The sequence below is a fragment of the Chiloscyllium punctatum genome, chromosome 10 (genome assembly GCF_047496795.1).
Source record: "Chiloscyllium punctatum isolate Juve2018m chromosome 10, sChiPun1.3, whole genome shotgun sequence".
Taxonomy (NCBI): domain Eukaryota; kingdom Metazoa; phylum Chordata; class Chondrichthyes; order Orectolobiformes; family Hemiscylliidae; genus Chiloscyllium; species Chiloscyllium punctatum.
Genome location: NC_092748.1, coordinates 112,737,157 through 112,764,456, shown reverse-complemented (window position 1 = coordinate 112,764,456; position 27,300 = coordinate 112,737,157). Strand labels below are relative to the sequence as shown.

General features: G+C 44.4%; 1 protein-coding gene across 1 annotated transcript in view; it reads right to left on the bottom strand.

The window, feature by feature from the left end:
- The window catches only part of slc23a3 (solute carrier family 23 member 3), a 90,714-nt gene that overhangs the window by 51,579 nt on the left and 11,835 nt on the right, over positions 1-27,300 (bottom strand). Inside the window, exons 3-5 of the mRNA XM_072578335.1 lie at positions 18,429-18,523; positions 10,930-11,015; positions 6,040-6,221 (exon numbers count right to left, since the gene is read on the bottom strand). Of these exons, the coding sequence (XP_072434436.1) occupies positions 6,040-6,221; positions 10,930-11,015; positions 18,429-18,523 (363 nt within the window). The remainder of the gene's footprint in view (positions 1-6,039; positions 6,222-10,929; positions 11,016-18,428; positions 18,524-27,300) is intronic.

The window sequence follows — 27,300 nt, the reverse complement described above, 5'->3', positions numbered from 1 at the left end:
TCCCCGTGTCTGCATGGATTCCCTCTGGGTGTTCCAGTTTAAGTTGTGCACCTCACCTGTGACTATCGATGATACAAATATCTCAGCAAGAGGCCCAGCAATCACTTCTCTAGCTTCCCATAGAGTTCTCGGATACACCTGATCAGGTCCTGGGGATTTATCCACCTTTAACCGTTTCAAGACATCCAGCACTTCCTCCTCTGTAATCTGGACATTTTGCAAGATGTCACCATCTATTTCCCTACAGTCTATATCTTCCATATCCTTTTCCACAGTAAATACTGATGCAAAATATTCATTTAATATTGCCCATAGTATTCAGGGATGTGTAGGTTAGAACATAGAACATAGAATGTTACAGCGCAGTACAGGCCCTTCGGCCCTCGATGTTGTGCCGGCCTGTCATACCAATCTGAAGCCCATCTAACCTACACTATTCCATGTACGTCCATATGCTTGTCCAACGACGACTTAAATGTACTTAAAGTTGGCGAATCTACTACTGTTGCAGGCAAAGCATTCCATACCCTTACGACTCTTTGAGTAAAGAAACTACCTCTGACATCTGTCTTATACCTATCTCCCCCCACTTTAAAGTTGTGTCCCCTTGTGTTTGCCGTCCCCATACTTGGTAAAAGGCTCTCCCTGTCCACCCTATCTAACCCTCTGATTATCTTGTATGTCTCTATTAAGTCACCTCTCGACCTTCTTCTCTCTAACGAGAACAGCCTTAAGGCCCTCCGCTTTTCCTCGTAAGACATTCCTTCCATACCAGGCAACATCCTAGTAAATCTCCTCTGCACCCTTTCCAAAGCTTCCACATCCTTCTTATAATGCGGTGACCAGAACTGTACACAATACTCCAAGTGTGGCCGTACCAGAGCTTTGTACAGCTGCAGCATAACCTCCTGGTTCTGGAACTTAATCCCTCTATTAATAAAGGCCAAAACACTATGCCTTCTTAACAACCCTGTCAATCTGGGTGGCAACTTTCAGTGATCTGTGTACATGGACACCGAGATCTCTCTGCTCATCTACACTCCCAAGATTCTTACCATTAGCCCAGTACTTTGCATTCTGATTACTCCGTCCAAAGTGTATCACCTCATACTTGTCCACATTAAACTCCATTTGCCACCTCTCAGCTCAGCTCTGCATCCTATCTATGTCTCTCTGCAACCTACTACATCCTTCATCACTATCCACAACTCCACCGACGTTCATGTCATCCGCAAATTTACTAACCCACCCTTCTAAGCCCTCATCAAGGTCATTTATAAAAATGATGAACAGCAGTGGACCTAACACCAACCATTGCAGTACGCCACTAGTAACTGGACACCAAGATGAACATGTTCCATCAACTACAACCCTCTATTTTCTGTCAGCAAGCCAATTACTGATCCAAACTGCTATGTCTCCCACAATCCCATTCCTCCGCATTTTGTATAATAGCCTACTGTTGGGAACTTTATTGAACGCCTTGCTGGAATCCATATACACCACATCAACCTGTTACTCTCATCTACCTGTTTGGTCACTTTGTCAAAAAACTCAATAACATTCGTTAGGCATCACCTACCCTTCACAAAACCAAGCTGACTGTCCCTGATCAGATTATTCTTTTCTAGATGGTTATAAATCCTATCTCTTATAACCTTTTCCAACACTTTACCAACAACTGAAGTGAGACTCACTGGTCTGTAATTACCAGGGTTGTCTCTACTACCCTTTTTGAACAAGGGAACCACATTTGCTCTCCTCCAGTCCTCACGCACTATTCCTGTAGACAATGATGATTTGAAGATCAATGCCAAAGGCTCGGCAATCTCTTCCCTTGCTTCCCAGAAGATCCTAGGATAGATCCCATCTGGCCCAGGGGACTTGCCTATTTTCAATACTTCTTCCTTGTGAACGTCAATCTCTTCTAGTCTAGGTGCAAGTATCTCTGTATCTTCCTCGCCAACATTTTCATTTTCTATAGTGAACACTGTCGAAAAATATTTATTTAGTGCTTCCCCTATCTCCTCTGACTCCACACACAACTTCCCACTATTATCCTTGATTGGCCCTAATTTAACTCTCGTCATTCTTTTATTCCTGACATACCTGTGGAAAGCCTTAGGGTTAACCCTGATCCTATCCACCAACAACTTCTCATGTCTCCTCCTGGCTCTTCTGAGCTCTCTTTTTAGGTCTTTCCTGACTTCCTTGTAACCCTCAAGCGCCCTAACTGAGTTTTCACATTTTGTCCTAACTAAGCCGCAGCCATCTTCTTGACCAGGGGTTCCACTTACTTAGTAAACCACGACTCACGCGTTCTATATCTTCCTCCCTGCCTGACAGATACATATTTATCTCGGACACACAGGAGCTTTTCCATGAATAAGCTCCACATTTTTAATGTGCTCATTCCCTGCAGTTTCCTTCCCCATTCTACGCTTCCTAAATCTTTCCTAATTGCATCGTAAATTCCCTTCCCTCAGCTGTAACTCTTGCTCGGTGGAGTACACCTATCCCTTTCCATCACTAAAGTAAACTTGACAGAATTGTGATCATTGTCTCCAAAGTGCTCCCGTACTTCCAAATCTAACACCTGGCCAGGCTCGTTACCCAGTACTAAATCTAAAGTGGCTTTGCCTCTTATAGGCCTGTCAACATACTGTGTCAGGAAGCCCTCCTGCACACACTGGACAAAAACTGACCCATCTATAGTACTCATACTGTAGTGATCCCAGTTAATATTTGGATAGTTAGGGTGGATTGGCCATGCTAAATTGCCCATAGTGTTCAAGGATGTGTAGGTTAGGGTGGATTGGCAGTGCTAAATTGCCCATAATGTTCAAGGATGTGTAGGTTAGGGTGGAGTGGCCATGCTAACATTCCCATAGTGTTCAAGGTGTGTAGGTTAGGGTGTATTGGCAGTGCTAAATTGCCCATAGTGTTCAAGGATGTGTAGGTTTCGGTGGATTGGCCATGCTAAATTGCTCATAGTGTTCAAGGATGTGTAGGTTAGCTGCCTTAGTCTGGGGTAAATGTAGAGTAATAGGATAGGGGGGGGAATGGGTAACTCTTCAGAGAGTTGGTGTGGCATTGATGGGCTGAACAGCCTGTTTCCACATATGAGTGCAATAGATTGATTAGATTCTTGATTAATTATTTCTTCTCCGTTTTGTGATTTTTCTTCCTGGTACTCTGCCCGTTACACGGACACATGATGGTACACTATATACTGTAAGGTAACTGACCCTCTAGGATCGGCATTTAAACATCAAAAGGCATTGATTAGTTTGCTCAGCTAAAGGCCTCTTCTGACAGGTGGAAATTGCAGGTCATGTGACCTGCACCCAGCCTTGGTACCACTGAAGCTGCTCCTGAGTTAGAGACGTGTTATGTTCTTCCCAAGCAGTTTGGCTTATCTTGCTCTGAACTATTCCCACTCCTTTCCTGCTCACACAGGATCTCGAGAAATTAGCTGAAGAAAAATATTGGTCGCACAGTCAAATAGTGACTTTTTTATTCACACGTGGCACGTGGGTGTTGCTGGCTGGCCCAGCATTTATTGCCCATCCCTGAAAATGGTACAAAAGCCCGATCTAAAGATAATGATAACGCCAATGGGCTTAACAATCAAATGGTTTGGGAGGGGTGTAGGTTCAAGTTCCACCATCGGGAGACATTGAAATGTAATAAAATGTGGAATCGAAAGCTAATTGGAGCATCGAGAAAGTATCATTCATTATTATTCTTTTTAAAAATCTATCTGGTTCTACTCTAAGGAAGGAAATCTGCCATTTTCACCTGGTCTGGCTTACTCTGAACCCTATGCAATGTGGTTGACTGGTTAAAATGTCTCCACAATCCTCTCAGTTCAAGGGGATCAGTGGGGATCAGTGATAAATGCTTGCCTTGTCAGTGACACTGATGTCCCATGAACAAATAAAAAATAACAAATAAAATGTGTTCAAAAAGGCAGGCTGGTGATAAGAGATTTGGAAAGGTGGATCTGAAAAACACAGCCAATGAGAGTCAAAGAGAGGAAACCTGAATGGACAAAGAGGGCTGTTCGGCTGTCGAAGGATTCAAGAACTCGAGTCGCTTACAGAGAGAGGGATCGGGTCCTTGGAGGGATTTAAACCGGAGCAGGAGGAGGATCACGAGCCACTCTAAGACCAGCAGGTACAAGGCTGATGGGTGATCTAGCCCTGGTATGGAACAGGAATGAGGGGTCGTGTGACAGCTGGACTGACTGTGGAGAACAGGTAGGGAACAGGAGAACATCAAAGCGATGGTGCCTGGAGGTAACGGAGACCTAACAAAGGGCCACGGAGGGGGCTCCATTTGGAAGACAATTGCCAAGAAAACTCACGAGAAGCACTCTGGCCAAATATTCCCAGCTCAGCCAACTCTCACATGATATTAAACTGGTCGCATAATGTTGCGTTTTGTAGGATTTTGCTGTGTGCTGATTGCCTGCTGGGTAGGACGGCAGGGTGCCAGTGACTGGGCATTGAACAAGAGGTGTTTGTTAGTCTTGAAGAACAACAGGTTGTAAAAGGTGCTATGCAAATGCACGTCATTCATTAATCAGAAAGTGTAAATAGAATCCTTATAGTGTAGAAACAGGCCCTTCGGCCCAACAAGTCCACACCAACCCTCCAAAGAGTAACCCACCCAAACCCATTCCCCTACCCTATATTTACCCTTGCCGAACCTATCCATCCATGAACACTGTGGGCAATTTAGCATGGCCAATTCACCCTAACCTGCACATCTTTGGATTGTGGGAGGAAACCCATGCAGACATGGGGAGAATGTGCAAACTCCACACAGACAGTCACCTGAGGTTGGAATTGAACCCAGGTCCCAAATGCAAAACACCGTCTGTGTAAAAAAATTGCCCCTCATGTTTTTTTTAAAAATCTCTCTCCTCTCACCTTAAACATATACACCTAGTCCTGAAATGCCCCATCCTAGGGCAAAGACAACTACCATTCACTCCATCTATACCTCTCATTATTTTATAAACTTCTATCAGTTCGCCTCTCAACCTCCTATGCTCCAGTGAAAAAGTCCCAGTCTTTCTTTATAACTCAGACCTTCTGAACCAAGCAATATCCTGGTAAATCTCTTCTGAACCTTCTCTAGCCTAATAATTTCCTTCCTATAACTGGAAAGAAATCTAGCCTGCATGTGACTCCAGACCCACAGCATTGTGGCTGACACTTAATTGCCCTCTGGGCAATTAGGGATGGACAATAAATGCTGGCCTGGCCAGTGATGCCCTCATTAAACAAGGAAAGGGTAGTTTGATGGGATGAGATGAACAGGAGGTGGGAGGCAATTAATGTGGAGGACAAACAGGGTCAAATCTGTACCTTGCATCCCAACATGCTGATGTTGCTCCTTTAACAAGGTCATGTTGTCCTTGCTTTTTATCAAAAGGGGTTGTAAAAGGCAGAGGTTCTGATTTGTCTGGGTTTGGGCCACTTTGCTAATGGCTAACAGATACTGTCCAAAGCAGTAATCAGGGAAAAAGGGCTTTTAGGTTTTTCTAAAACAATTGTACAAAGAAAGGGGAGTGGCCAGTTCTCCCAGTTGAGGGATTTTATTCGAGAGTGTGGTGCTAGAAAAGTACAGCAGGTCAGGCAGCATCCAAAGAGCAGGGAAATCAATGTTTTGGGCATATGATCTTTATCAGGAATGCAGTTTGTGGGCCAGGGGGAGCTGAGACATAAATGGGATGGGGGTGGGACTGGGGTGAAGGTAGCTGGGAATTACATACCCATCGCACTCTCAGCTACCTTGCCCACCCCCATCCCATTTATGTCTCAGCTCCCCCTGGCCAGCTGCATCCATTTGGGAATATCCACTTTACTCCCGCTTAAAACAATGAGAAAAGTGAGGGTCTGGGCTACCTTCTTGAAATATTTTGAGGGGGTCTGGTCTGGTCCATGGCAGGTATGCAACGATAAAACAGTGTGATAGGCAATTCATATTTGTCACATCCATTGATATATTTGAGTGGGTGGTACTCACAGAGCAGTCACACCCCAGTGCAATGAGCTGAAATGTGCCACCTCTTTGTAGCAGGACAGGCCAATTATTGACAGCATGGGAGCCAGCACCATGGGACCACAATGTCGGAACACCAGGCCCTGCAGTCCCGAAAATCCCAGGAACACTTGTAGAATTCCCGAAACAACGATGGCGCCACGTACCTGGAAGCATGCGAAACAGAAGAAGTTGTTAGCTCCCCCCTCTCTCACCTAGTCTCTTCCCACCAGCCAGGGAAGGGTGTAATCGTGTGGGATTGTCACTGGGCTACTCATCCAGAGGTGCGGGTAATGTTCTGGGGACCTGGGATCGAATCCCACAATGGTGGGATTTGAATTCAATTTTTAAAATGTTTTAAAAGAAATTTCGATATAAGAGTCTAATAATGGAACAATTGTCAACCGTTGGGGGAAACTCCATCTGCTTCACAAATGTTATTAGTCATAGAATCCCTACAGTGTGGAAGCAGGCCATTCAGCCCATTGCACTCCAAAGAGTGTCCCACCCAGACCCACCTCCCTACCCTATCCCTGCAACTAGTGGCCTGCTAGCAGTTGTCAGGATGTGTGGCAGAAAGTAAGTCAGGAGATAGGGAAGGAATGTAAGCAAGGCACTCTTCACTCTTACAATAAACATGGGAGACTTCAATGTGCAGCTAAACTGGGAAAATCAGGTTGGTAGCGGATCCCAAGAAAAGGTATTTGTGGAATGTCTACAAGATGGTTTTTTGGAACGGCTTGTGGTAGAGTCCAGTAGGAAACAGGCAATTCTGGATTTGGGAGCTTGATTAGGGAGCTGAAGGTGACGGAACCCCTAATATGATCGAATACACCCTGCAGTTTGAGAGGGAGAAGATTGAATCAGATGTGACGGTATTACAATTGAGTAAAGGTAACAACAAAGACATAAGGGAGGAGCTGGTGAGAGCTGATTGGAAGAGGAGCCTAGCAGGGAAGATGGTGGAGCAGTAATGGCAGGAGTTTCTGAGGGTAACCCGGAAAGCACTGCAAAAATTCATCCCAAGGAAGAAGAAACATACTAAGAGGAGGATGAGGGAACCGTGGCTGGCAAGGGAAACCAGGGACAGCAGAAAGCAAAATAAAAGCATACAATGTGGTGAAGATTAGTGGGAAGCCAGAGGATTGGGAAGTCTTTAAAAACCAGCAGAGGATCTAAAAGCAATAAGAGGGGGAGAAGATGAAATATGAAGTAAACTAGCTAGTAATAGAAGAGAAGATTGCCAGAGACTTTTTTTAGATATATAAAAGGTAAGAAAGAGGAAACATTGGACAATGGACCAATGGAAACTAAGTCTGGAGAAATAGTAATGGGGAATAAAAAAATAATGCAGGTACTGAATAGATACTTTGTATCAACTTTCACAGTGGAAGGTAGCAAACCAGAATGTCAACAGAATTGGGGACAGAGGTGGGTGTAGGGGCTACCACTAAGGAGAAGGTACTGGTAAAGCTGAATGGCCTAAAGTTAGATAATTCACCCGGACTGGATGGACCACACCCCAGAGTTCAGAAAGAGATAGCTGAGGAGATTGTGGAGGTGTTAGTGGTGATCTTTCAGGAATCATTGGAGTCAGGGAGGATCCCAGAGGACTGGAAAATAGCTGATGTAACATCCCTGTTTCAGAAGGGAAGGAGGCAGAAGAAAGGAAACTAGTGGCCAGTTAGAGTGACCTCAGTCATTGTAAGATTTTAAAGTCCATTATTAAGGAGGAGATTGCGGAGTACTTGGAAAGGCTTTGTAATATAGGGCTCAGTCAACATGGCTTTGTCAAGGGGAGGTCACACCTGACATATCTGTTAGAATCCTTTGAGCAAGTTAGACAAAGGAGAGCCAGTGAACGTGATCTATGTGGATTTCCAGAAGGCCTTTGACAAGATGCCGCAAAGGAAACTGCTAAATAAGATGAGCACATGGTGTTATGGGTAAGGTACTGGCATGAACAGAGGATTAGCTGACCGGCAGAAGGCAAAGAGTGGGGATAAAGGGGTCTTTTTCTGGATGGCAGCCAGTGACTGGTGGAGCTCTACAGGGGTCAGTGTTGGGACCACAACTATTCACGTGACACACTAATGATCTGGACAAAGGAACTGAGGGCATTGTTGCTAAGTTTGCTAAGATGACACAAAGATAGGTGGAGGGACAGGTAGTGTTGAGCAAGCAGGAAGGCTGCAGAAAGACTCGGGCAGGTAAGAGAGTGGACAAAGAAGTGGCAGATGGAATATAATGTGGGAAAGTGTGAGGTTATGCCCTTTGATCGGAAGAATAGAGGCTAAACAGGGAGAGTCTTCAGAAATCTGAGTACAAAGGAACTCAGGAGTCACAGTTCAGGACCTAGTTCAGACTAACATGTAGATTCAGGTGGCAGTTAGGAAGGCAAATGCAATGAGAACATTCATTTCAAGAGGGATAGAATAGATCTTAATCAATTAGGTCAATGACTGAGGAGTGGCAGTTGGAGTTGAATTTGGATAAATGCAAGGTATTTTGCACTTTAGTAAAACAAACAACAGCAGCACCTATACAATTAATGGTCGGGCCCTGGGGAGCGTTGTCGAACACAGAGACCTAGAAGTTCAGGTACATAATTCTTTGAAATTTGCATCACAGATAGGGTGGTTAAGAAGGTGTTTAGCTTGCTTGCCTTCATTGCTCAGACTATTGAGTACAGGAGTTGGGATGTCATGTTGAGATTGTACAGGATGTTGGTGAGGCCTCTTCTGGAATATTGTGTGCAATTCCAGTCACCTTGTTATAGGAAGGATATTATTAAATTGGAGAGGGTTCAGAAAAGATTTACCAGGATGTTACTGGGAATGGAGGGTTTGAGTTATAAAAATAGGCTGGAAAGGCTGTGGCTTTTTTCACTGGACCATAGGAAGTTGAGGGGTGACCTTATTGAGGTGGATGAAATCATGAAGTTAAAAATCACACAACACCAGGTTATAGTCCAACAGGTTTAATATAACCTGGTGTTGTGTGATTTTTAACTTTGTACACCCCAGTCCAACACCAGCATCTCCAAATCATGAAATCATGAAGGGCATGGATAAGGTAAATAGCAAAGTTCTTTTCCCCACCGTGTGGGGGTTCAAGGCTAGGGGGCATATTTTTAAGGTGAGAGGAAAAAGCTTTAAAAAGAACACGTGGGGCAACTTTTGATTTGATTTGATTTATTATTGTCACATGTACCTAAGTACAGTGAAACGTTGTGTTTTGTGCGCAGTACAGGCAGATCATGCCATCCAACGATCATCGGGTGATTGAACAAAGCGAGGAATATAAAGTTACGGCTGCAGAGAAGGTGCGCAAACAACAAGATCAACATTAGATTTGAAATTTGAAAGGTTCATTCAGAAATCTAATACAAGCAGGCAATAAACTATTCTTAAACTTGAACTTGTCTACGCAGAGAGTGATTCAGATGTGGAATGAACTTCCAGAGGAAGTGGTGGATGTGGGTCCGGATACTACATTTAAAAGACATTTGGTTAAGTTCAGAATAGGAAAGGTTCGGAAGGATATGGGCCAAATGCAGACAGGTGGGACTAGACTAGTTTGGGATTATGGTCAGCAAGGACTGGTTGGACTAAAGGGTCTGTTTCTGTCTGTGTGACTCTATAAAAGCAGAGATGTACTGCTGAAGCTGCATAAGGGTCTGGTCAGACATTTGGAATATTGTGAGCAGTTTTGGACCTTGTACCTAAGGATGTACTGGCATTGGGTGCGGTCCAAACGAGATTTGCAAGAATGATCTGGGGGATGAAGGGCTTGTCACATGAGGAGCAGTTGAGAACTCTGGGTGTCTACTCGATGGAGTTCACAAGGATGAGGTGGGATTGGCTTGAAACTTACAGAATACTGAGAGGCCTGGATAGAGGCCTGGACGTGGAGAAGATGTTTCCGCTAATAGGAGAGACCAGGACCTGAGGGCACAACCTCAGAGTGAAGGGGTAACCTTTAGAACTGAGATAAGGAGAAATTTCTTCAGCCAGAGGGTGGTGAATCTGTGGGAACTCATTGCCCTGGAGGGCTGTGGAGGTCACATCACTGAGTGTATGTAAGACAGAGATAGAAAGACTCTTGATTAGTAAGTGGATCAAAAGTAATGGGAAGAAAGCAGAAGAATGGAGTTAAGAAACATCAGCCATTATCAAATAGTGACACAGACTTGATGGGCCGAGTGGCCTAATTCTGCTCCTGTATCTTATGATCTTATAAGAGAATACAGGGTCGTGGGGACAAACGGGAAAGTGGAGATGAGACCATACCAGATCAACCATGACCTTACTGAACTGTGAAGGAGGTTCAAAGAGCCTAGTGTTGAAAAGTGTGGCATTGGCAAAACACAGCAGCTCAGGCAGAATCCGAGGAGCAGGAGAGTCGACGTTTCAGGCCTAAGCCCTTCATCAAGAATGTGTGATGAAGTTCTTAGGCCTGAAACATCAATTCTCCTGCTCCTCGGATGCTGCCGGTGCTGCTGTGCTTTTCCAGCACCACAACCTTCGACTCTGATCTCCAGCATCTGCCGTCCTCCCTTTCTCCTCTTTAAAGGGCTAATGGCCTGCTCCTGATTCCACACCTTCTTTAGCCCTGGGACCAGCCTTCTGAATCTTCTCTGCACCCTTTCCAATCCCTTTGTATCCTTTCAAAAGTGCCCAGGAGGAGGCGCCAAACTCCAAATAAAGTCAAACCAGTACTTCATTAAGATTACCCTCAGCCGAGGATCCCATTCAACCTTGATGGAGCATGCTCACTGGGCAGCTTCCATCTGAAGCATGCAGGTTGAAGGATAGGTGGTACCCCTTGACTGACCCCAGACCTTACAATGTGCCAATTTTGAAAACATCTTACTTCACACAAGGTGCTTTTCCACTTCCTCAGTGTGAGGTCTGTCTCTGGGCACTGAGCTCCTTCACAGAGTAAGGCCACATCCGAACCTGTATTGGTCAAACGACAGAAAGATGGAAGGAGTTTTGCATTTCTCTAACACCTTCCTCCTTCTCAAGATGGCCCAGTCCAGCCAGCAAAGGGCATGTGAATTGTCATCACTGTTGTAGCACTGCAGGCAATTTCTAAGATAAATGGTTATGCATTTATAAGGTAATGGTTCGCAAGCAGTTAATGTGTATTTCACCTACTACTGAGTTCCACCCACCCTGACCATGTCACTCAGCCTTTGAGGGCCACATGAATATGCAAAGGGAACAGATGTGTTCTGTACATAATGTTAGAGTCCTTAGTAGTTATGCTTCACTGATAATGAAGAGTGTACCTTTTGCTATCAGACAGTAAATTACCTTCTTACTTTGGACAAGTGCCACTTCTGTTTCAATGTCTGTTCTCTACAATTGAGAATTGGGCAGGGCCGAGACTCAGCATAGACAAAATAAGATTGATGGTGAAACTTGAAAGTAATTGATGGGTTGCCAATGAAGCCGGCTGCTTTGTTTGGATGGTGCCAAACTTCTTGAGTGTTGTTGGGGCTGCACCCATTCAGGCAAGTGGGGAATATTCCTGACTTGTGGCTTGTAGATGGTCGACTGGCTTTGGGGAGCCAGGAGGTGAGTTACTCACAGGAGGATTCCTAACCTCTGACCTGCTGTTGTATTTAAATGGCTAGGCCAGTTCAGTTTCTGATCAATGGTAACCCTCATAATGTTGATAGTGGAGGATTCAGTGAGGGTAATATCATTGAAATGTCAGGACGAGATGGTTAGGTTCCCTCTTACTGGAGATGGGTCAATGCCTGATACTGTGGGAGGCAAATGTTATTTGCCAACCTAGCAGCCCAGTGAACATCCCCACTTCTGACCTTCTGATGGAAGGAAGGTCATCGATGAAGCAGCTGACAATGGTTGGGCCTAGGACACTACCTTGAGGAACTCCTGCAGAGATGTCCTGGAGCTGTGATGACTGTCTTCCGATCTCCACAACCATGTGTTCTGAAGAGCAACCTCCTAACCTAGTGTCAATTCTGAGTGATAGCTCACACATTGTAAGGGGGGTGGGGGGGGGTGGCGGCCAAGACGGAATGAAGGAACTTTTCCAGAACAGTTAGTTTTACCCCTTTTACTCCTTAAGATGCTGAAATTTGCTTCTGTTCTTCGTCTACGTGGCTTTATTTTGAGTGTAACCTGTGGCAGGAATTGCCTAGGCGTTTAATTTAGAGCTGAAAATGTGTTGCTGGAAAAGCGCAGCAGGTCAGGCAGCATCAAAGGAACAGGGGAATTGACGTTTTGGGCATAAGCCCTTCTTCAGGAATCGGGCTTATGCCCGAAACGTCAATTCTCCTGTTCCTTGGATGCTGCCTGACCTGCTGCGCTTTTCCAGCAACACATTTTCAGCTCTGATCTCCAGCATCTGCAGTCCTCACTTTCTCCTAGGCGTTTAATTTAGTCTTGTTTGCATTTCCAGTAGGGCGATGGTGCTGAGGGATAGAATCGCTGCTTATCAACCGCACTCCCCTCGGCTTTGTGCCTCACCCATGTATTCCTCTCCTGGAGCCTATTGTCCTTGACCCAAGGTGTTTCCCTGACCCACCTGAGATTACCCATGAAGCAGAGACCAGGGATGGGAGGTGGCTTCTTTCTGGTGTGTGAGGTTCAGTTCCTGATGCAGTGAACAGCCAACAAGAGGAGCTCTGACTCAGGCTAGTGTTCAGGCTCCTGCCCCTTTGGCCATGATCCAAGCTGACTGGAACCAAGGCAGGGAGACAAATGGGGCCCGAGTGATACAACAGGCACCAAATGGAAGACAGAGGGAGCAGGGAGGACAGAGATTAATGTGAGAAAACTGTGCAAAAAGCAGTTCAGCCGCATTTTAATTAAGAGTAAACCAGCCTGTCAAGAACAGGGCAAACTGCTGAATGATCCTGAAGACCAAAACCTTGCACGAACCCCCTTCAGAGACAAAGCAGAGAACTTTAAGAAATTGCCTGACAAGTTTTCCATTTCCAGAATGACACTTTCTTCAGTTAGTCAGGCGATATTTTAGTGATCTGACGCCCCCTGTGCTGGTAGAACAAATGAGCTGCTTTTAGAATGTACCAGAACTCAGAGTCAGTGAATGATATCTCAAGCTGATACATATTCTGAATACAACTGACTCTACCCAAGTCCCTTAGGTCTCATATCGCGCACAAACGTATTTCATTTAGTCATGGCACCTGCCAGCATTTTATATTCGCTCATGGATTATGGCCAGTATTTATTGCCCTTCTCCAGTTGCCCCTTGAGAAGATGGGGATGAGCTGCCTTCATGAACTGGTGCAGTCCATGTGCTGTAGGTTGCTCTTAGGGAGGGGATTCCAGGATTTTGACCCAGTGACACTGATGGAAGGACAATATATTTCCAAGTTGAGATGGTGAGTTGCTTGGAGGGGAACTTGCTGGTGTTCCTAGGTATCCACTGCCCATGTCCTTCTTGATGAAAGTGGTCATTGGTTTGGAAGGTGCTGTCTATTTGGATCTTTGGCAAGTTTCTGCAGTACATCTTGTAGTTAGTACACACTGCCGCTACTGTGCATTGGTGGTAGAGGGAGTGGATGTTTGTGGATGTGCTACCAATCTACTGGGCTGCTTTGTTCTGACAATAGACAATAGATAATAGACAATAGACAATAGACAATAGATGCAGGAGTAGGCCATTCAGCCCTTCGAGCCTGCACCGCCATTCAATATGATCATGGCTGATCATTCCCAATCAGTATCCTGTTCCAGCCTTATCTCCATAACCCTTGCCTCCACTATCTTTAAGAGCTCTATCCAATTCTTTCTGGATGGTATCAAGCTTCTTGAGTGTTGTGCCTATTCCCTGATGCCCCAGAGAAGGGTGGGGTGAGCTGCCTTCTTGAACTGCTGTAGTCTTTAGGCTGTAGGTATCTTTGCTGTTAGGAAGCAAGGTACAGGATTTTGACCTGACAGATGCACACTGATCTACAATTGGCAAATGGGAGATCAATGAGAGTTCCTGAAAGTCAGGGTCCCCCTTCTGGTTAGGTTTTGTGGGGATCTTTGTTAGAAGGTTGAAAAAGTGAGACTTTGCTGTAACATTCTCTCTCTTTCTGTCATGTCTATGCTATATGGTGTTTCAACATGTAGGAAAGTCATAGACAGCAAGTAACATCGAACATAGAATATTCCAGCGCAGTACAGGCCTTTCGGCCCTCGATGTGGTGCCGACCTGTGGAAGCAATCTGAAGCCCATCTAACCTACACTATTCCAATTTCATCCGTATGTTTATCCAATGACCATTTAAATGCTCTTAAAGTTGGCAAGTCTACTATTGTTGCAGGCAGTGCCTTCCACACCCTCACAACTCTCTGAGTAATGAAACTACCTCTGACATCTGTCCTATATCTATCACCCCTCAATTTAAAGCGATGTCCCATCATGCTAGCCATCACCATTTGAGGAAAAAGGCTCTCCCTGTCCACCCTATCTAACCCTCTGATTACCTTATATGTCGCAACTAAGTGAGTGGCACAGTGGCTCAGTGGTTAGCATTGCTGCCTCACAACCCCAGGGTCCCAGGTTTGATTCCAGCCTCGGATGACAGTCGGTGTGGAGTTTGCACATTCTCTCTGTGTCTGTGTGGATTTCCTCCAGGTGCTCTGGTGTCTTCCCACAATCCAAAGATGTGCAGGTTAGGTGAATTGACCATGTTAAATTTCCATAGTGTTAGGTGCATTAGTCAGAGAGAAATGGGTGGGTTGTTCTTTGGAGGGTCAGTGTGGACTGGTTGGGCCGAAGGGCCTGTTTCCACACTGTAGGGAATCTAATCTAAGTCTTCTCTTTAATGAAATCAGCCTTTCGTCATAAGACCTTCCCTCCATACCAGGCAATATCCTGGTAAATCTCCTCTGCACCCTTTCCAAAGCTTCCACATCCTTCCTATAATGAGGTGACCAGAACTGTACGTAATACTCCAAGTGCGGCCGCACCAGAGTTTTGAACAGCTGCAGCATGACTTCATGGCTCTGAAACATAATCCTTCTATCAATAAAAGCTAACACACCGTATAGCATCTTAACAACCTTATCAACCTGGGTAGCAACTTTCAGGGATCTATGTAAATGGACACTGAGATGTCTCTGCTCATCTACGTGACCAAGACTCTTACCATAAACCCAATTCTCTTTATTCCTGTTGTTCCTTCCAAAGTGAATCATCTCACACTTTTCCGCATGAAACTCCGTTTGCCACCTCAGCCCAGCTCTGCAGCTTATCTATGTCCCTCTGTAACCTGCAACATCCTTCAGCACTATCAACAAATCCACTGACCTTAGTGTCATCCGCAAATTTACTAACACATATCCTTCTACACCCACAATTAGCTCATTTATAGAAATGACAAACAGCAGTGGCCCCAAAACAGATCCTTGCGGTATACCACTGGTAACTGAACTCCAGGATGACCATTTCCCATCAACCATTGCCTTCTGCCTTCTTTCAACTAGCCAATTTCTGATCAAACTGCACCCTCAATCCCATGTCTCTGTATTTTGTGCAATAGCCTACCATGGGGAACCTTATCAAATGCCTTACTGAAATCCATATACACCACACCAACCACTTTACCCCCAACCACCTGTTTGGTCACTATCTTGAAAAACTCAATAAGGTTTGTGAGGCATGGCCTACCCTTCATAAAACTGTGTTGACTATCCCTAACCAACTTATTCTTCTCTAGATGATTATAAATCAGTCTCTTATAAGCTTTACCAACACTTTACTCACAACCAAAGTAAGGCTCACTAATCTAAAATTACTCGGGTTGTCTCTACTCCCCTTCTTGAACAAGGAGACAACATTTGCCATCCTTCATTCTTCTGGCACTATTCCTGTAGTAAATGACGACATAAAGATCAAAGTCAAAGGCTCTGCAGTCTCCTCCCTGGCTTCTCAGAGAATACTCAGATAAATCCTATCCTTGTGAAACTCAATCCCATCTAGCCTAGTAGCCTGCGTCTCAGTATTCTCTCTGACAACATTGTCTTTTTCCAGTGTGAATATTGACAAAAGATATTCATTTAGCACATCCCCTATCTCCTCGGACTCCACACACAACTTTCCACTGCTATCCTTGATTTGCCTTAAAGCCTATCTTCCCAACACTGGAACTGAAAGGGTTCAATAAAGAGGCATGTTGCCTAGGCTAGGCTGAAATTCCCTTGGGTCCAGAGGCGAAGGAGTGTTTGAAATGCAGGTGTTAAAGAGGAGTTGGGAGAATTGAGACCAAATAGATTTTGAGTAGAGGTAAATTGACAGAGAGAAACATCTCTCTCTGGCGCGGGAGTCCAGAACATGGAGGCGGAGAACTTTCAGGAGTGATGTCTGGAAGCAGTTTTTCACACAAAATTTGTGGAGATTTGGAAATCTTTCACCCTAAACACTGTTGAGGCTGGGAAAGGGATCAAGTGAAATGTTTGAGATTAGTGGATTTTTTATATTGGCATGTGTCTCTGTACTAAGGCAAGTACATAGGGTTAAGATACCATCAGTGCTGCCTCACAGCGTCAGGGACCCAGGTTCAATTCCATCCTCAGGTAACTGCCTGTGTGGAGTTAGCACGTTCTCACAGAGTCTGTGTGGGTTTTCTCTGGGTGCTCCGGTTTCCTTCCATTGTCCAAAGATGTGCAGGATTGGGTGGATTGGCCATGGTAAATGGCTCATAGTGTGCAGGAATATGTAGGCTAAGGGGAATTACCCATGGGGAAATGCAGGGTTATAGGTTAGGGGTTAGGTCTTGGAAAGATGCTTTTTGGATAGTCAATGTGGACTCCATGGGCTGAGTGTTCTGTTTCCACACTGTAGCAGTCCTATGAATCCAGTTGAATGGTAAAACAGAACTGATGAGCTGAACCCTTATCCTCCCATATGGGGTTCTATTTTCATCTTCTCTTTGATGCAAAAGTACCAATGATTGGTTAAACAATAAGTTGATTGGTTAAATAATAAGTTGGGTTCTTTATTTGAAGATAAAATTATGACCAAATGAACTGAAGTCTAAGTATAATAATCTAATTGGAACGTTGGATCAGCCATGATCCTATTGAATGGCAGAACAGGCTCAAAGGGCTGAATGGCCTGCTTCTGTTCAATTTCTTATGGTCTGAATTCCACTCCTGCTTCTAGACTAACAACAAGCTATGTAGCTGGGTATACCATATCCTGTCTTGGGTGATAATGATTGACAGTAAGTTGAGCTATGTCCCCTTAAAGGTGCATGCACATGACATCGCAACATTGCATCATTAAGACCCCAGCGGTATTCCGGAATCATCAGAAATTACCAGTTAATCAACAATTAACTAGCAATGTTACTAGCAATGCAACAAGAAAAGGATTGCAGGCCTTTAAATAACTTGAATTTTATTCATTTGCTGTCTCTGCTTTATTAGTTACAGAGGAACTGTAGATTAGAATTGAACAAAGGTATCCGGAATATCGAATTGGTCAACAGCAAGTCTGTCGCTATCCACTTGGCCACAGGAAGGTGGAATGCCATGAGGATGGACATGTCAGGTGACCAAGGGAGGAGGGGTATAGGGAGTGGACAGGTAATTGGAGGTCAGAGGTCAAACAGAGTCACACAGCACGGAAACTAACTCTTCGATGCAACTCCTCTGTGCTGACCAGATATCCCAATCTGACCCAGTCCCATTTGTCAGCATTTGGCCCATATCCTACTAAACCCTTCCTATTCATAAACCCATCCAGATGCCTTTAAATGTTGTAATTGCTATCTGCCTCCATCATTTCCTCTGGCAGCTTGTTCCATACATCCTTTTCAGCCTCTCCCTGCAGCTCAAATCCTCCAACCTAGCAATATCTTGGTAAATCTTTTCTGAACCCTTTCACAACATCCTTTCTACAGCAGGGAGACCAGAATTGCATGGATCATTCCAAAAGTAGCCTAACCAATGTCCTGTACAGCCACAAAATGACCTCCCAACTCCTATACTCAATGGTCTGACTCTACTTTCAAGACCTGCGACTCTACTTTCAAGGAACTGTGAACCTGCATGTGAAGGTTTCTTTGTTTGGCAACACTCCCCAGGACCTTACCAATAAGTGAATAAGTCCTGATTTGCCTTTCCAAAATGCAGTGCCTCCAATTTTGGTGTCATCTGCAAACTTACTAACTATGTTCACATCCAAATCATTTATATAAATCCAGCACCGATTCTTGAGGCACACCACTTGTCACAGGCCTCCAGTCCCGTGACCAACTATCCTGAAAATACATCCAACCAAACTGGCAATCCCAACATTACTGATTATGAAAAGATCCCATGTTGTTGAAAGATATGATTTACATGAAGAGTTACAGGAGAGAAACACCATACCGTTATGATGGCTGCTATTGGTCTCTGTGGGCGATGAGACGAGAGTTATGGCAGGGATCAAATATTCGAAGGATGGTGCTTGGACCAGTGGTAATCTAGACAGCACATAAAAGAGAAGAAGGGAAGGGAAGAACTCTCATTAAAACAGTTGATAAAATTAACTGATGCATCACCACGCTCTCATTGTTTGCACTGAGCTTCCCACTTCTCAACAGATACAGGTGGTTCTGCTACAATGTGACATCATGCTATAGAAAATCGCACTATGGGAAACTGCTATAGAAAATTGCTAAGAGAAAATCACTATATCATTCAGTAGAAAGTTTGTGCTATCCAAGAAACATCCACAATTCGTCAATTGCATTATAGCCAATTCGCGCTAACGAAATGCTCGTGATATCGGAATTACCTGTCGCACTATACTGAAAGAAGGGGCTGCAATTTATTACTAAGGGGCTCTTCTACTTAGGACAGAGTTATGGATGAATGTCTGCTCTAGAGGGAGGTTACTCTGTGGGATTCCGTTCCTCAGGAGGCACTGGGAATGGGAGGGGATGCTGGGTCATTGATCGCTTTTAAGACAGAGGTAGATACGCTCTTGATTAACAAGAGGGTCGAGGGTTATTGGGTTAGCGGGGAATGTGGAGTTTAGATCACAATCAGATCAGACACAATGTTTTTGAAAGCTGGAGCAAGCTAGAATAGTCTCCCAATTTGAATGACTGGATCTTGTGTGACGATATTGTCACTTTAAAAGGTTACTTTGTCCTTTTTTGTTTAGAGGGAGTCATGGAGGCCTATAGCATGGAGACAGGTCCTTTGGCCCAACTGGTCCATGCCAACCAAGTTGTCCATCCCCGCTGACCCCATTTCCCTGCACTTGGCCCATATCCTTCTAAACCTTTCCTCTCCATGTAGCCATGTTTTTGAACTGAGATTGTAAGGCAAGGGTACTGAACCGACTACTGAAGACGGCTTAAATAAGCAACATGTGAGGACTTGGTTTTTTTTGAAGTTGGAACAATGGAAATAGCCTGAATGGGTGTGGCCAGCTCTCACACATTAGCATTTCTGGGTTTTGGTTTCTTTCAATAACATCAGAAGCTATAGGTGCCTCAAAAGAGTTGGAAGCTTCAGTGAATGTCTCCTGGCTGCTACTCTGTCTGAATTTTCACTTGATGTTTCTTCCTTTTGATGTTTCTTCCTTCTAGTTTGGAGAACTGCATGTAAGAATGTGTGTCTGAATTTGTCTTTTTGTCATGGGATGTCTTTAGGGGATATTACTATACTGCAACAGTTAATTAGTCATGGTTACCGTATCTACTGTTCGATTAAGTTTTCCAACAGTTGAGTTATTCTAAATTCCTCTTTCGTTTGTTTATATTTTGACTATAGTATTTAAATAAATTGTTTTGCTTAACATCGAATAGTTTGACCAGTCACATCACATCTGGAACATGCTTCAAATCTTTTTAGATTAGATTTACAGTGTGAAAACAGGCCCTTCGGCCCAACAAGTCCACACCGACCCGCCGCCCACCCATTCCCCTACATTTACCCCTTAACTAACACTACGGGCAATTTAGCATGGCCAATTCACCTGACCCTGCACATCTTTGGACTGTGGGAGGAAACCGGAGCACCCGGAGGAAACCCACGCAGACACAGGGAGAATGTGCAAACTCCACACAGTCAGTCGCCTGAGGCTGGAACTGAACCCGGGTCTCTGACGCTGTGAGGCAGCAGTGCTAACCACTGTGCCACCGTGCCGCCCAAAAATCTGTCTTTAAAATAAGGAAAAGGTAGGGTCTAGACTACCTTCTTAAATTATTTTGAGGGGTCTGGTCTGGTCTATAACGGTCCCAATGTTTCAAAGTGAACAAAATAACTTCCTCATGTCTCAAAGCATTTACAACTATTGAAATACTTTTAAAGTGTGGTCACCGTTGTAATGTCAGAAATGGTGCAGCTCAATTTGTGTACAGCAAGTTCCCGTGAAGACCATGATGCTCACTGTGTCACCCGAAGAGTATTTACAAAGTTTGCTGAGGTAAGGAAAATATTAACTTTATTTCACAAGCATATCTAATGGCAAGTATGTCCTACATTTGTCATAAAGAGCATATTAGAAACAGCTGTTAAAGCTATTTCAGCAGAGCACTTTAGTGAAGTTCAGGGTAAACAGGCCGAGTCAACATGGTTTTGTGAACTGAAAATGATATGTGGAGGTGCCAGTGTTGGACTGTGGTGGCCAAAGTCAGAAGTCACATGACATCAGGTTATAGTCCCACAGGTTTATTTGAAATCACGAGCTTTTGGAGCAATGCCCCTTTCATTCAGTAGAGTGATGAAGACGCAGTGCTCTGAAAGCTTGTGATATTAGATAAACCCATTGGACTATTTCCTGGTATTGTGTGACTTCTGACCATAATTAATTCAGTTATTGGAGTTCTTTGAGGAAGTGACATGTGCGGTGGATAAAAGGGAACCAGTGGACCAAGTGTAGTTGAACTTCCACAAGACATTTGATAAGATGATACATCAAAGGTTGTTGTGGAAAATAAATGCTGATGTTGTAGGGGACTGCAATATTGCCATGGATAGAAGACTGGCTGGCTAGCAGAAAACAGGGTATGCATAGTGGATCATTTTCTGATTGGCAAAATGCAATGAATAGAGTGTCCTCAACTGTTTACAATTTGTGTAGATGTCTTGGATGAAGGGATTGAAGGTTTGGTTGCTACATTTGGGGCAGCACGGTGGCACAGTGGTTAGCACTGCTGCCTCACAGCACCAGCAACCCGGGTTCAATTCCCACCTCAGGCGACTGTCTGTGTGGAGTTTGCACATTCTCCCCGTGTCTGTGTGGGTTTCTTCCGGGTGCTCCGGTTTCCTCCCACAGTCCAAAATTGTGCAGTTTAGGTGAACTGACCATGCTAAATTGCCCATAGTATTAGGTGATGGGGTAAATGTAGGGGAATGGGTTTGGGTGGGTTGCGCTTCGGTGGGTCGGTGTGGAGTTGTTGGGCTGAAGGACCTGCTACCACACTACAAGTAACATAATTTAATGATGATACGAAAATAGGTATATGTAAGACCTAGGAGAAAGTAAGGACTGCAGATGCTGGAGATCAGAGCTAAAAAATGTGGTGCTGGAAAAGCGCAGAAGGTCAGGCAGCATCCAAGGAACAGGAGAATCGACGTTCCAGGCATAAGCCCTTCTTCAGGAATGTAAGACCTAAAACACTATAGCACAGAAAGGGTATTCATTTAGAAAGCCATTCATTTGAGTCCCATGAGGGCAGCACGGTGGTTCAGTGGTTAGCCTCACAGTGTCAGGGACCTGGGTTCGATTCCCACCGCGGGTGACTGTCTGTTTGGAGTTTGCATATTCTCCCCATGTCTATGTGGGTTTGGTCTGGTCTCCTCCAACAATCCAAAGATATGCAGGTCAGGTAAATTGGCCATGAGAAATTGCCCTTAGTGTTAGGTGCATTAGTCAGAGGGAAATGGGTCAGGGTGGGTTACCCTTCAAAGGGTCGGTGTGGATTTGTTGGGCCAAATGGCCTATTTCTACACTGTAGGGAATCTGATTTAATCCATCTCGCAGCAGTTGGTCCATTGTTCTGTAAGTTCCACAACTTCAGGGGCAGATCTTTTAAATAAATACAGGGTTTCTGTCTCCACCACCAAACCAGGTAGAAACTTGTCGACACTCAGCACCTTCTGATTGGTGATACGACATTTCCTGTGCCCCCTCTTATCCTTCTACCAACCACTTTCAATCTGTGGTCCCAGGAAATTGACCTCTCCACCAGGGAGACAGCTCTTCCCTGCCTGCTCTATCCAAACACTTCATTACTCTGTACATCTCAATTAAGCCAGCTTTTAGCCTCGTCTGTTTTATGACGACTTTAGCTTATCCAAACTTTTCTCCTAACTGCAACTTTCAAGATGTGGTTATGTGCTTGGACTGTCTCTAGGGTACTTATGTCCTTCCTGTAGAACATAGAACATAGAACATAGAAGAATACAGCGCAGTACAGGCCCTTCAGCCCTCGATGTTGCGCCGATCAAAGCCCACCTAACCTACACTAACCCACTATCCTCCATATACCTATCCAATGCCCGCTTAAATACCCATAAAGAGGGAGAGTCCACTACTGCTACTGGCAGGGCATTCCATGAACTTACGACTCGCTGAGTGAAGAACCTACCCCTAACATCAGTCCTATATCTACCCCCCCTTAATTTAAAGCTATGCCCCCTTGTAATAGCTGACTCCATACGTGGAAAAAGGTTCTCACTGTCAACCCTATCTAACCCCCTAATCATCTTGTACACCTCTATCAAATCACCCCTAAACCTTCTTTTCTCCAATGAAAACAACCCCAAGTGCCTCAGCCTTTCCTCATAGGATTTTCCTACCATACCAGGCAACATCCTGGTAAACTTCCTCTGCACCCGTTCCAGTGCCTCCACATCCTTCCTATAGTATGGCGACCAAAACTGCACACAATATTCCAGATGCGGCCGCACCAGAGTCTTATACAACTGCAGCATGACCTCAGGACTCCGGAACTCAATTCCTCTACCAATAAAAGCCAGTACGCCATATGCCTTCTTCACTGCACTATTTACCTGGGTGGCAACTTTCAGAGATCTGTGTACATGGACACCAAGATCCCTCTGCTCTTCTACACCACCAAGTAGTCTACCATTAGCCCAGTACTCCATCTTTTTATTACTCTTACCAAAGTGAATCACTTCACACTTAGCTACATTGAACTCCATTTGCCACCTTTCTGCCCAGCTCTGCAGCTTCTCTATATCCCGCTGTAACCTGCCATATCCTTCCTCACTGTCTACAACTCCTCCGACTTTCCTCTATATCCTCCAACTGTAATGTTGTAATGTTGTAATGTTGTAATCAAGATCTGTACATAATTCCTGCTCTGGTCTGAATACCATTTTATTTATTTCCAGCACCACGTTAAGACTTTTGTATTTGGTACCTCATCAATTAAAGACAAGCATCCCATTGATCTTCTTTACCACCTTAACTACCTGTCCTTTTGCCTTCAGAGACATATGGACATGCACTCCCAAGTTTCTCACTCCCTGTACCTCTCTCAACACCCTCTGGTTTATTGGGTATTCCTTTCCTTTCTTGCCCAGATACATAACTTTGTGACCTTGTACTTCTCCAGGTTGTGTTCAATTTACCACCTTTTCAAACACTCAAGCAAACCGTTAATACAAGTCGTTCTGCTATAACACGCAATTTGTCAGCGCAAATTGGTCATAATGCGATTAATGAATTCTGGATGCTGTTTGGATAACATGGACCTTCTGCTGAATGGGTAAAGCGATTTTCTATGAGTGACCTTCTACCATGCAATTTTCTGTAGTGGTTTCCCATAACGTGAGGTTGCATAGGACCACAACTGTTGCATTATTGCTGAGCAACCTGTAGCTGCCGTCTTCCTCACTATCAACAACACGGGCAATTTTTGTATCATCTGCTAATTTCCCAATCATGCAAGTATAAATCATTCACCTATACCACAAACAGCAAGGGGGTCTCCATTTGTGCCCTGTGGAACCCCATTGGAAACCACTTTCCACTTGCAAAATTACCCATCATGCATTATCCTGGGAATGAGCCAATTTTGATTTGACTCATCAACAACAGCATGAAAACATAGGAAAAAGCAAAGTTAAAAATCACACAACACCAGGTTATAGTCCAACAGGTTTAATTGGAAGCACACTAGCTTTCAGAGCGACGCTCCTTCATCAGGTGATTGTGGAGGGCTCGATTGTAACACAGAATTTATAGCAAAAATTTGCAGTGTGATGAAACTGAAATTATACATTGAAAAATTGATTGTCTGTTAAGCCTTTCATCTGTTAGAATACAGTGATAGTTTCACTTCTTTCATGTGTAAATCACAAAACCCTTTTTTTAAAAGTTGCATTCTCGGGTTAGCTGTTAACAATGGTGATAGCTAGACAATGTGTTGAAGGTGTTAGCCCCCTGTGTTCTCTGTCTATGACCTGATGTTTAGATTGATTCTAATCTAAAAAGTGAAATAACAGAGTTTTACATAAATTCATGCAGTTTTTGAGCTCAGAGTTCTACATGAATATATGCAGTTTTTGAGCAAAGTGCAATGTAACTCTGCAAGTACAAATTCACCCCACAAAATATATGTGTGCATGTGGGTCTTTGTCTGTCTGTGTGTGTCTGTCTGTCTGGGGTGGGGGTTGTGAGTGTGAGAAAGTGTGTGTGTGTGTGTAGTGAGTGCAGAGTGTCTTAAGTCTGTGAGGGGGTGCATGTGTGGGAGTGTGTATGTCTATAAGGGTGTGTGTGGGTCTGTGTGCACGTCTGTGTGTACCTGTGTCCGTGTGTATGTGAGTGTGTGTGTGTATGAATATCTGTGTGTGTGTGTAGTGCAATGGTGATCACCTATAATGTGACATGAACCCAAGGTCCCAGTTGAGACCCATAGGGAGGGCCTCAACCAGGAGCTCAAAAACTGCATGAATTTATGTAAAACTCTGTTATCTCACTTTTTAGATTAGAATCAATCTAAACATCAGGTCATAGACAGAGAACACAGGGGGCTAACACCTTCAACATATTCTGGATTAGTGGTGCTGGAAGAGCACAGCAGTTCAGGCAGCATCCAAGTAGCTTCGAAATTGACGTTTCGGGCAAAAGCCCTTCATCAGGAATAAAGGCAGTGAGCCTGAAGCGTGGAGAGATAAGCTCGAGGAGGGTGGGGGTGGGGAGAAAGTAGCATAGAGTACAATGGGTGAGTGGGGGAGGGGATGAAGGTGATAGGTCAAGGAGGAGAGGGTGGAGTGGATAGGTGGAAAAGAAGATAGGCAGGTAGGCATGACATGGTTGAAGAGCTTCAGGGCAGAGGAAATGACCTGGGAGTTGCAGTGGGAGAGGGACTCCCTGAGATTCTTGTAGAGAGAGGAGGAAAACTTCTTCAAGGCAGGCATCCTTGCAAGAGGATTCGCAGTAGGGTTAAAATCAACGAGGTAAAAACAATGACTGCAGATGCTGGAAACCAGATTCTGGATTAGTGGTGCTGGAAGAGCACAGCAGTTCAGGCAGCATCCAAGTAGCTTCGAAATCGACGTTTCGGGCAAAAGCCCTTCATCAGGAATAAAGGCAGTGAGCCTGAAGCGTGAGGAGGGTGGGGGTGGGGAGAAAGTAGCATAGAGTACAATGGGTGAGTGGGGGAGGGGATGAAGGTGATAGGTCAAGGAGGAGAGGGTGGAGTGGATAGGTGGAAAAGAAGATAGGCAGGTAGGCATGACATGGTTGAAGAGCTTCAGGGCAGAGAAATTACCTGGGAGTTGCAGTGGGAGAGGGACTCGCTATCACCATTGTTAACAGCTAACCCGAGAAAGCAACTTTAAAAAAAAGGGTTTTGTGATTTACACATGAAAGAAGTGAAACTATCACTATATTCTAACAGATGAAAGGCTTAACAGACAATCAATTTTTCAATGTATAATTTCAGTTACATCACACTGCAAATTTTTGCTATAAATTCTGTGTTACAATCGAGCCCTCCACAATCACCTGATGAAGGAGCGTCGCTCCGAAAGCTAGTGTGCTTCCAATTAAACCTGTTGGACTATAACCTGGTGTTGTGTGATTTTTAACTTTGTACACCCCAGTCCAACACCGGCATCTCCAAATCATAAGAAAAAGCATACAGTGTGGTGAAGATTAGTGGGAAACCAGAGGACTGGGAAGCCTTTCAAAACCAGCAGAGGATAAGTGAAAAAGCAATAAGGTGGGGGGAAGAGAAGACGAAAAATGAGAGTAAGCCAGCTAGTAATATAAAAGAATATTGCAAGAGCTTTTAGCTGGCTAAAAGGCAAGAGAGAGGCAAGGATTGAGCTCTAGGGAGAGGCTTAATAGGCTGGGGCTGTTTTCCCTGGAGCATCAGAGGCTGAGGGGTGACTTTATTGAGGTTTATAAAATCATCGGGGACTGAGATAGGATAAACAGACAAGGTATTTTCCCAGGGGTTGGGGAGTCCAGAACTAGAAGGCATAAATTTAGGGTGAGAGGGGAAAGATATAAAAGAGACCTAAGGGGCAACTTTTCCACATAGAGGGTGGTACGTGTATGGAATGAGCTTCCAGAGGAAATGGTGGAGGCTGGTTCAATTGCAACATTTAACAGGCTTCTGGATGGGTAGATGATTAGGATGGGTTTAGAGGGATATGGGCCAAGTGCTGACAAATGGGACTAGATTAGGTTAGGATATCTGGTTGGCGTGGACGAGTTGGACCAAAGAGTCTGTTTCCGTGGTGTACATCTCTATGACTCTAAGAGTGGGCATTGGACTGCTGGAAAATTAGGTTTCAGCAGTACCAATGGAGAACAAAGTAATAGTGGAGGAACTGAATAGGTGCTTGGCATCAGTCTTTACAATGGACGATACCAGCAGCATACCAGAACCACGAGAGAGTCAAGGAGCAGAGGTGAGTGTAGCGTCCATCAGTAACTTTAAAAAAAAGGTTTTGTGATTTACACATGGAAGAAGTGAAACTGTCATGGTATTCAAACAGATGAAAGACTCAACAGACAATCAAGGTATTTTTCAATGTATAATCTCAGTTACATCACATTGTAAATTTTTGCTATAAATTCTGTGACTTAGAATTGTGTCCTCCACAATCACTTGATGAAGGAGCAGCGCTCCGAAAGCTAGTGCTTCCAATTAAACCTGTTGGACTATAACCTGGTGTTGTGTGATTTTTAACTTTGTCCATCAGTAAGGAAGTGATGTTGGGGAAGCTGAAAAGTCTGAAGGTGATTAAATCCACATATACT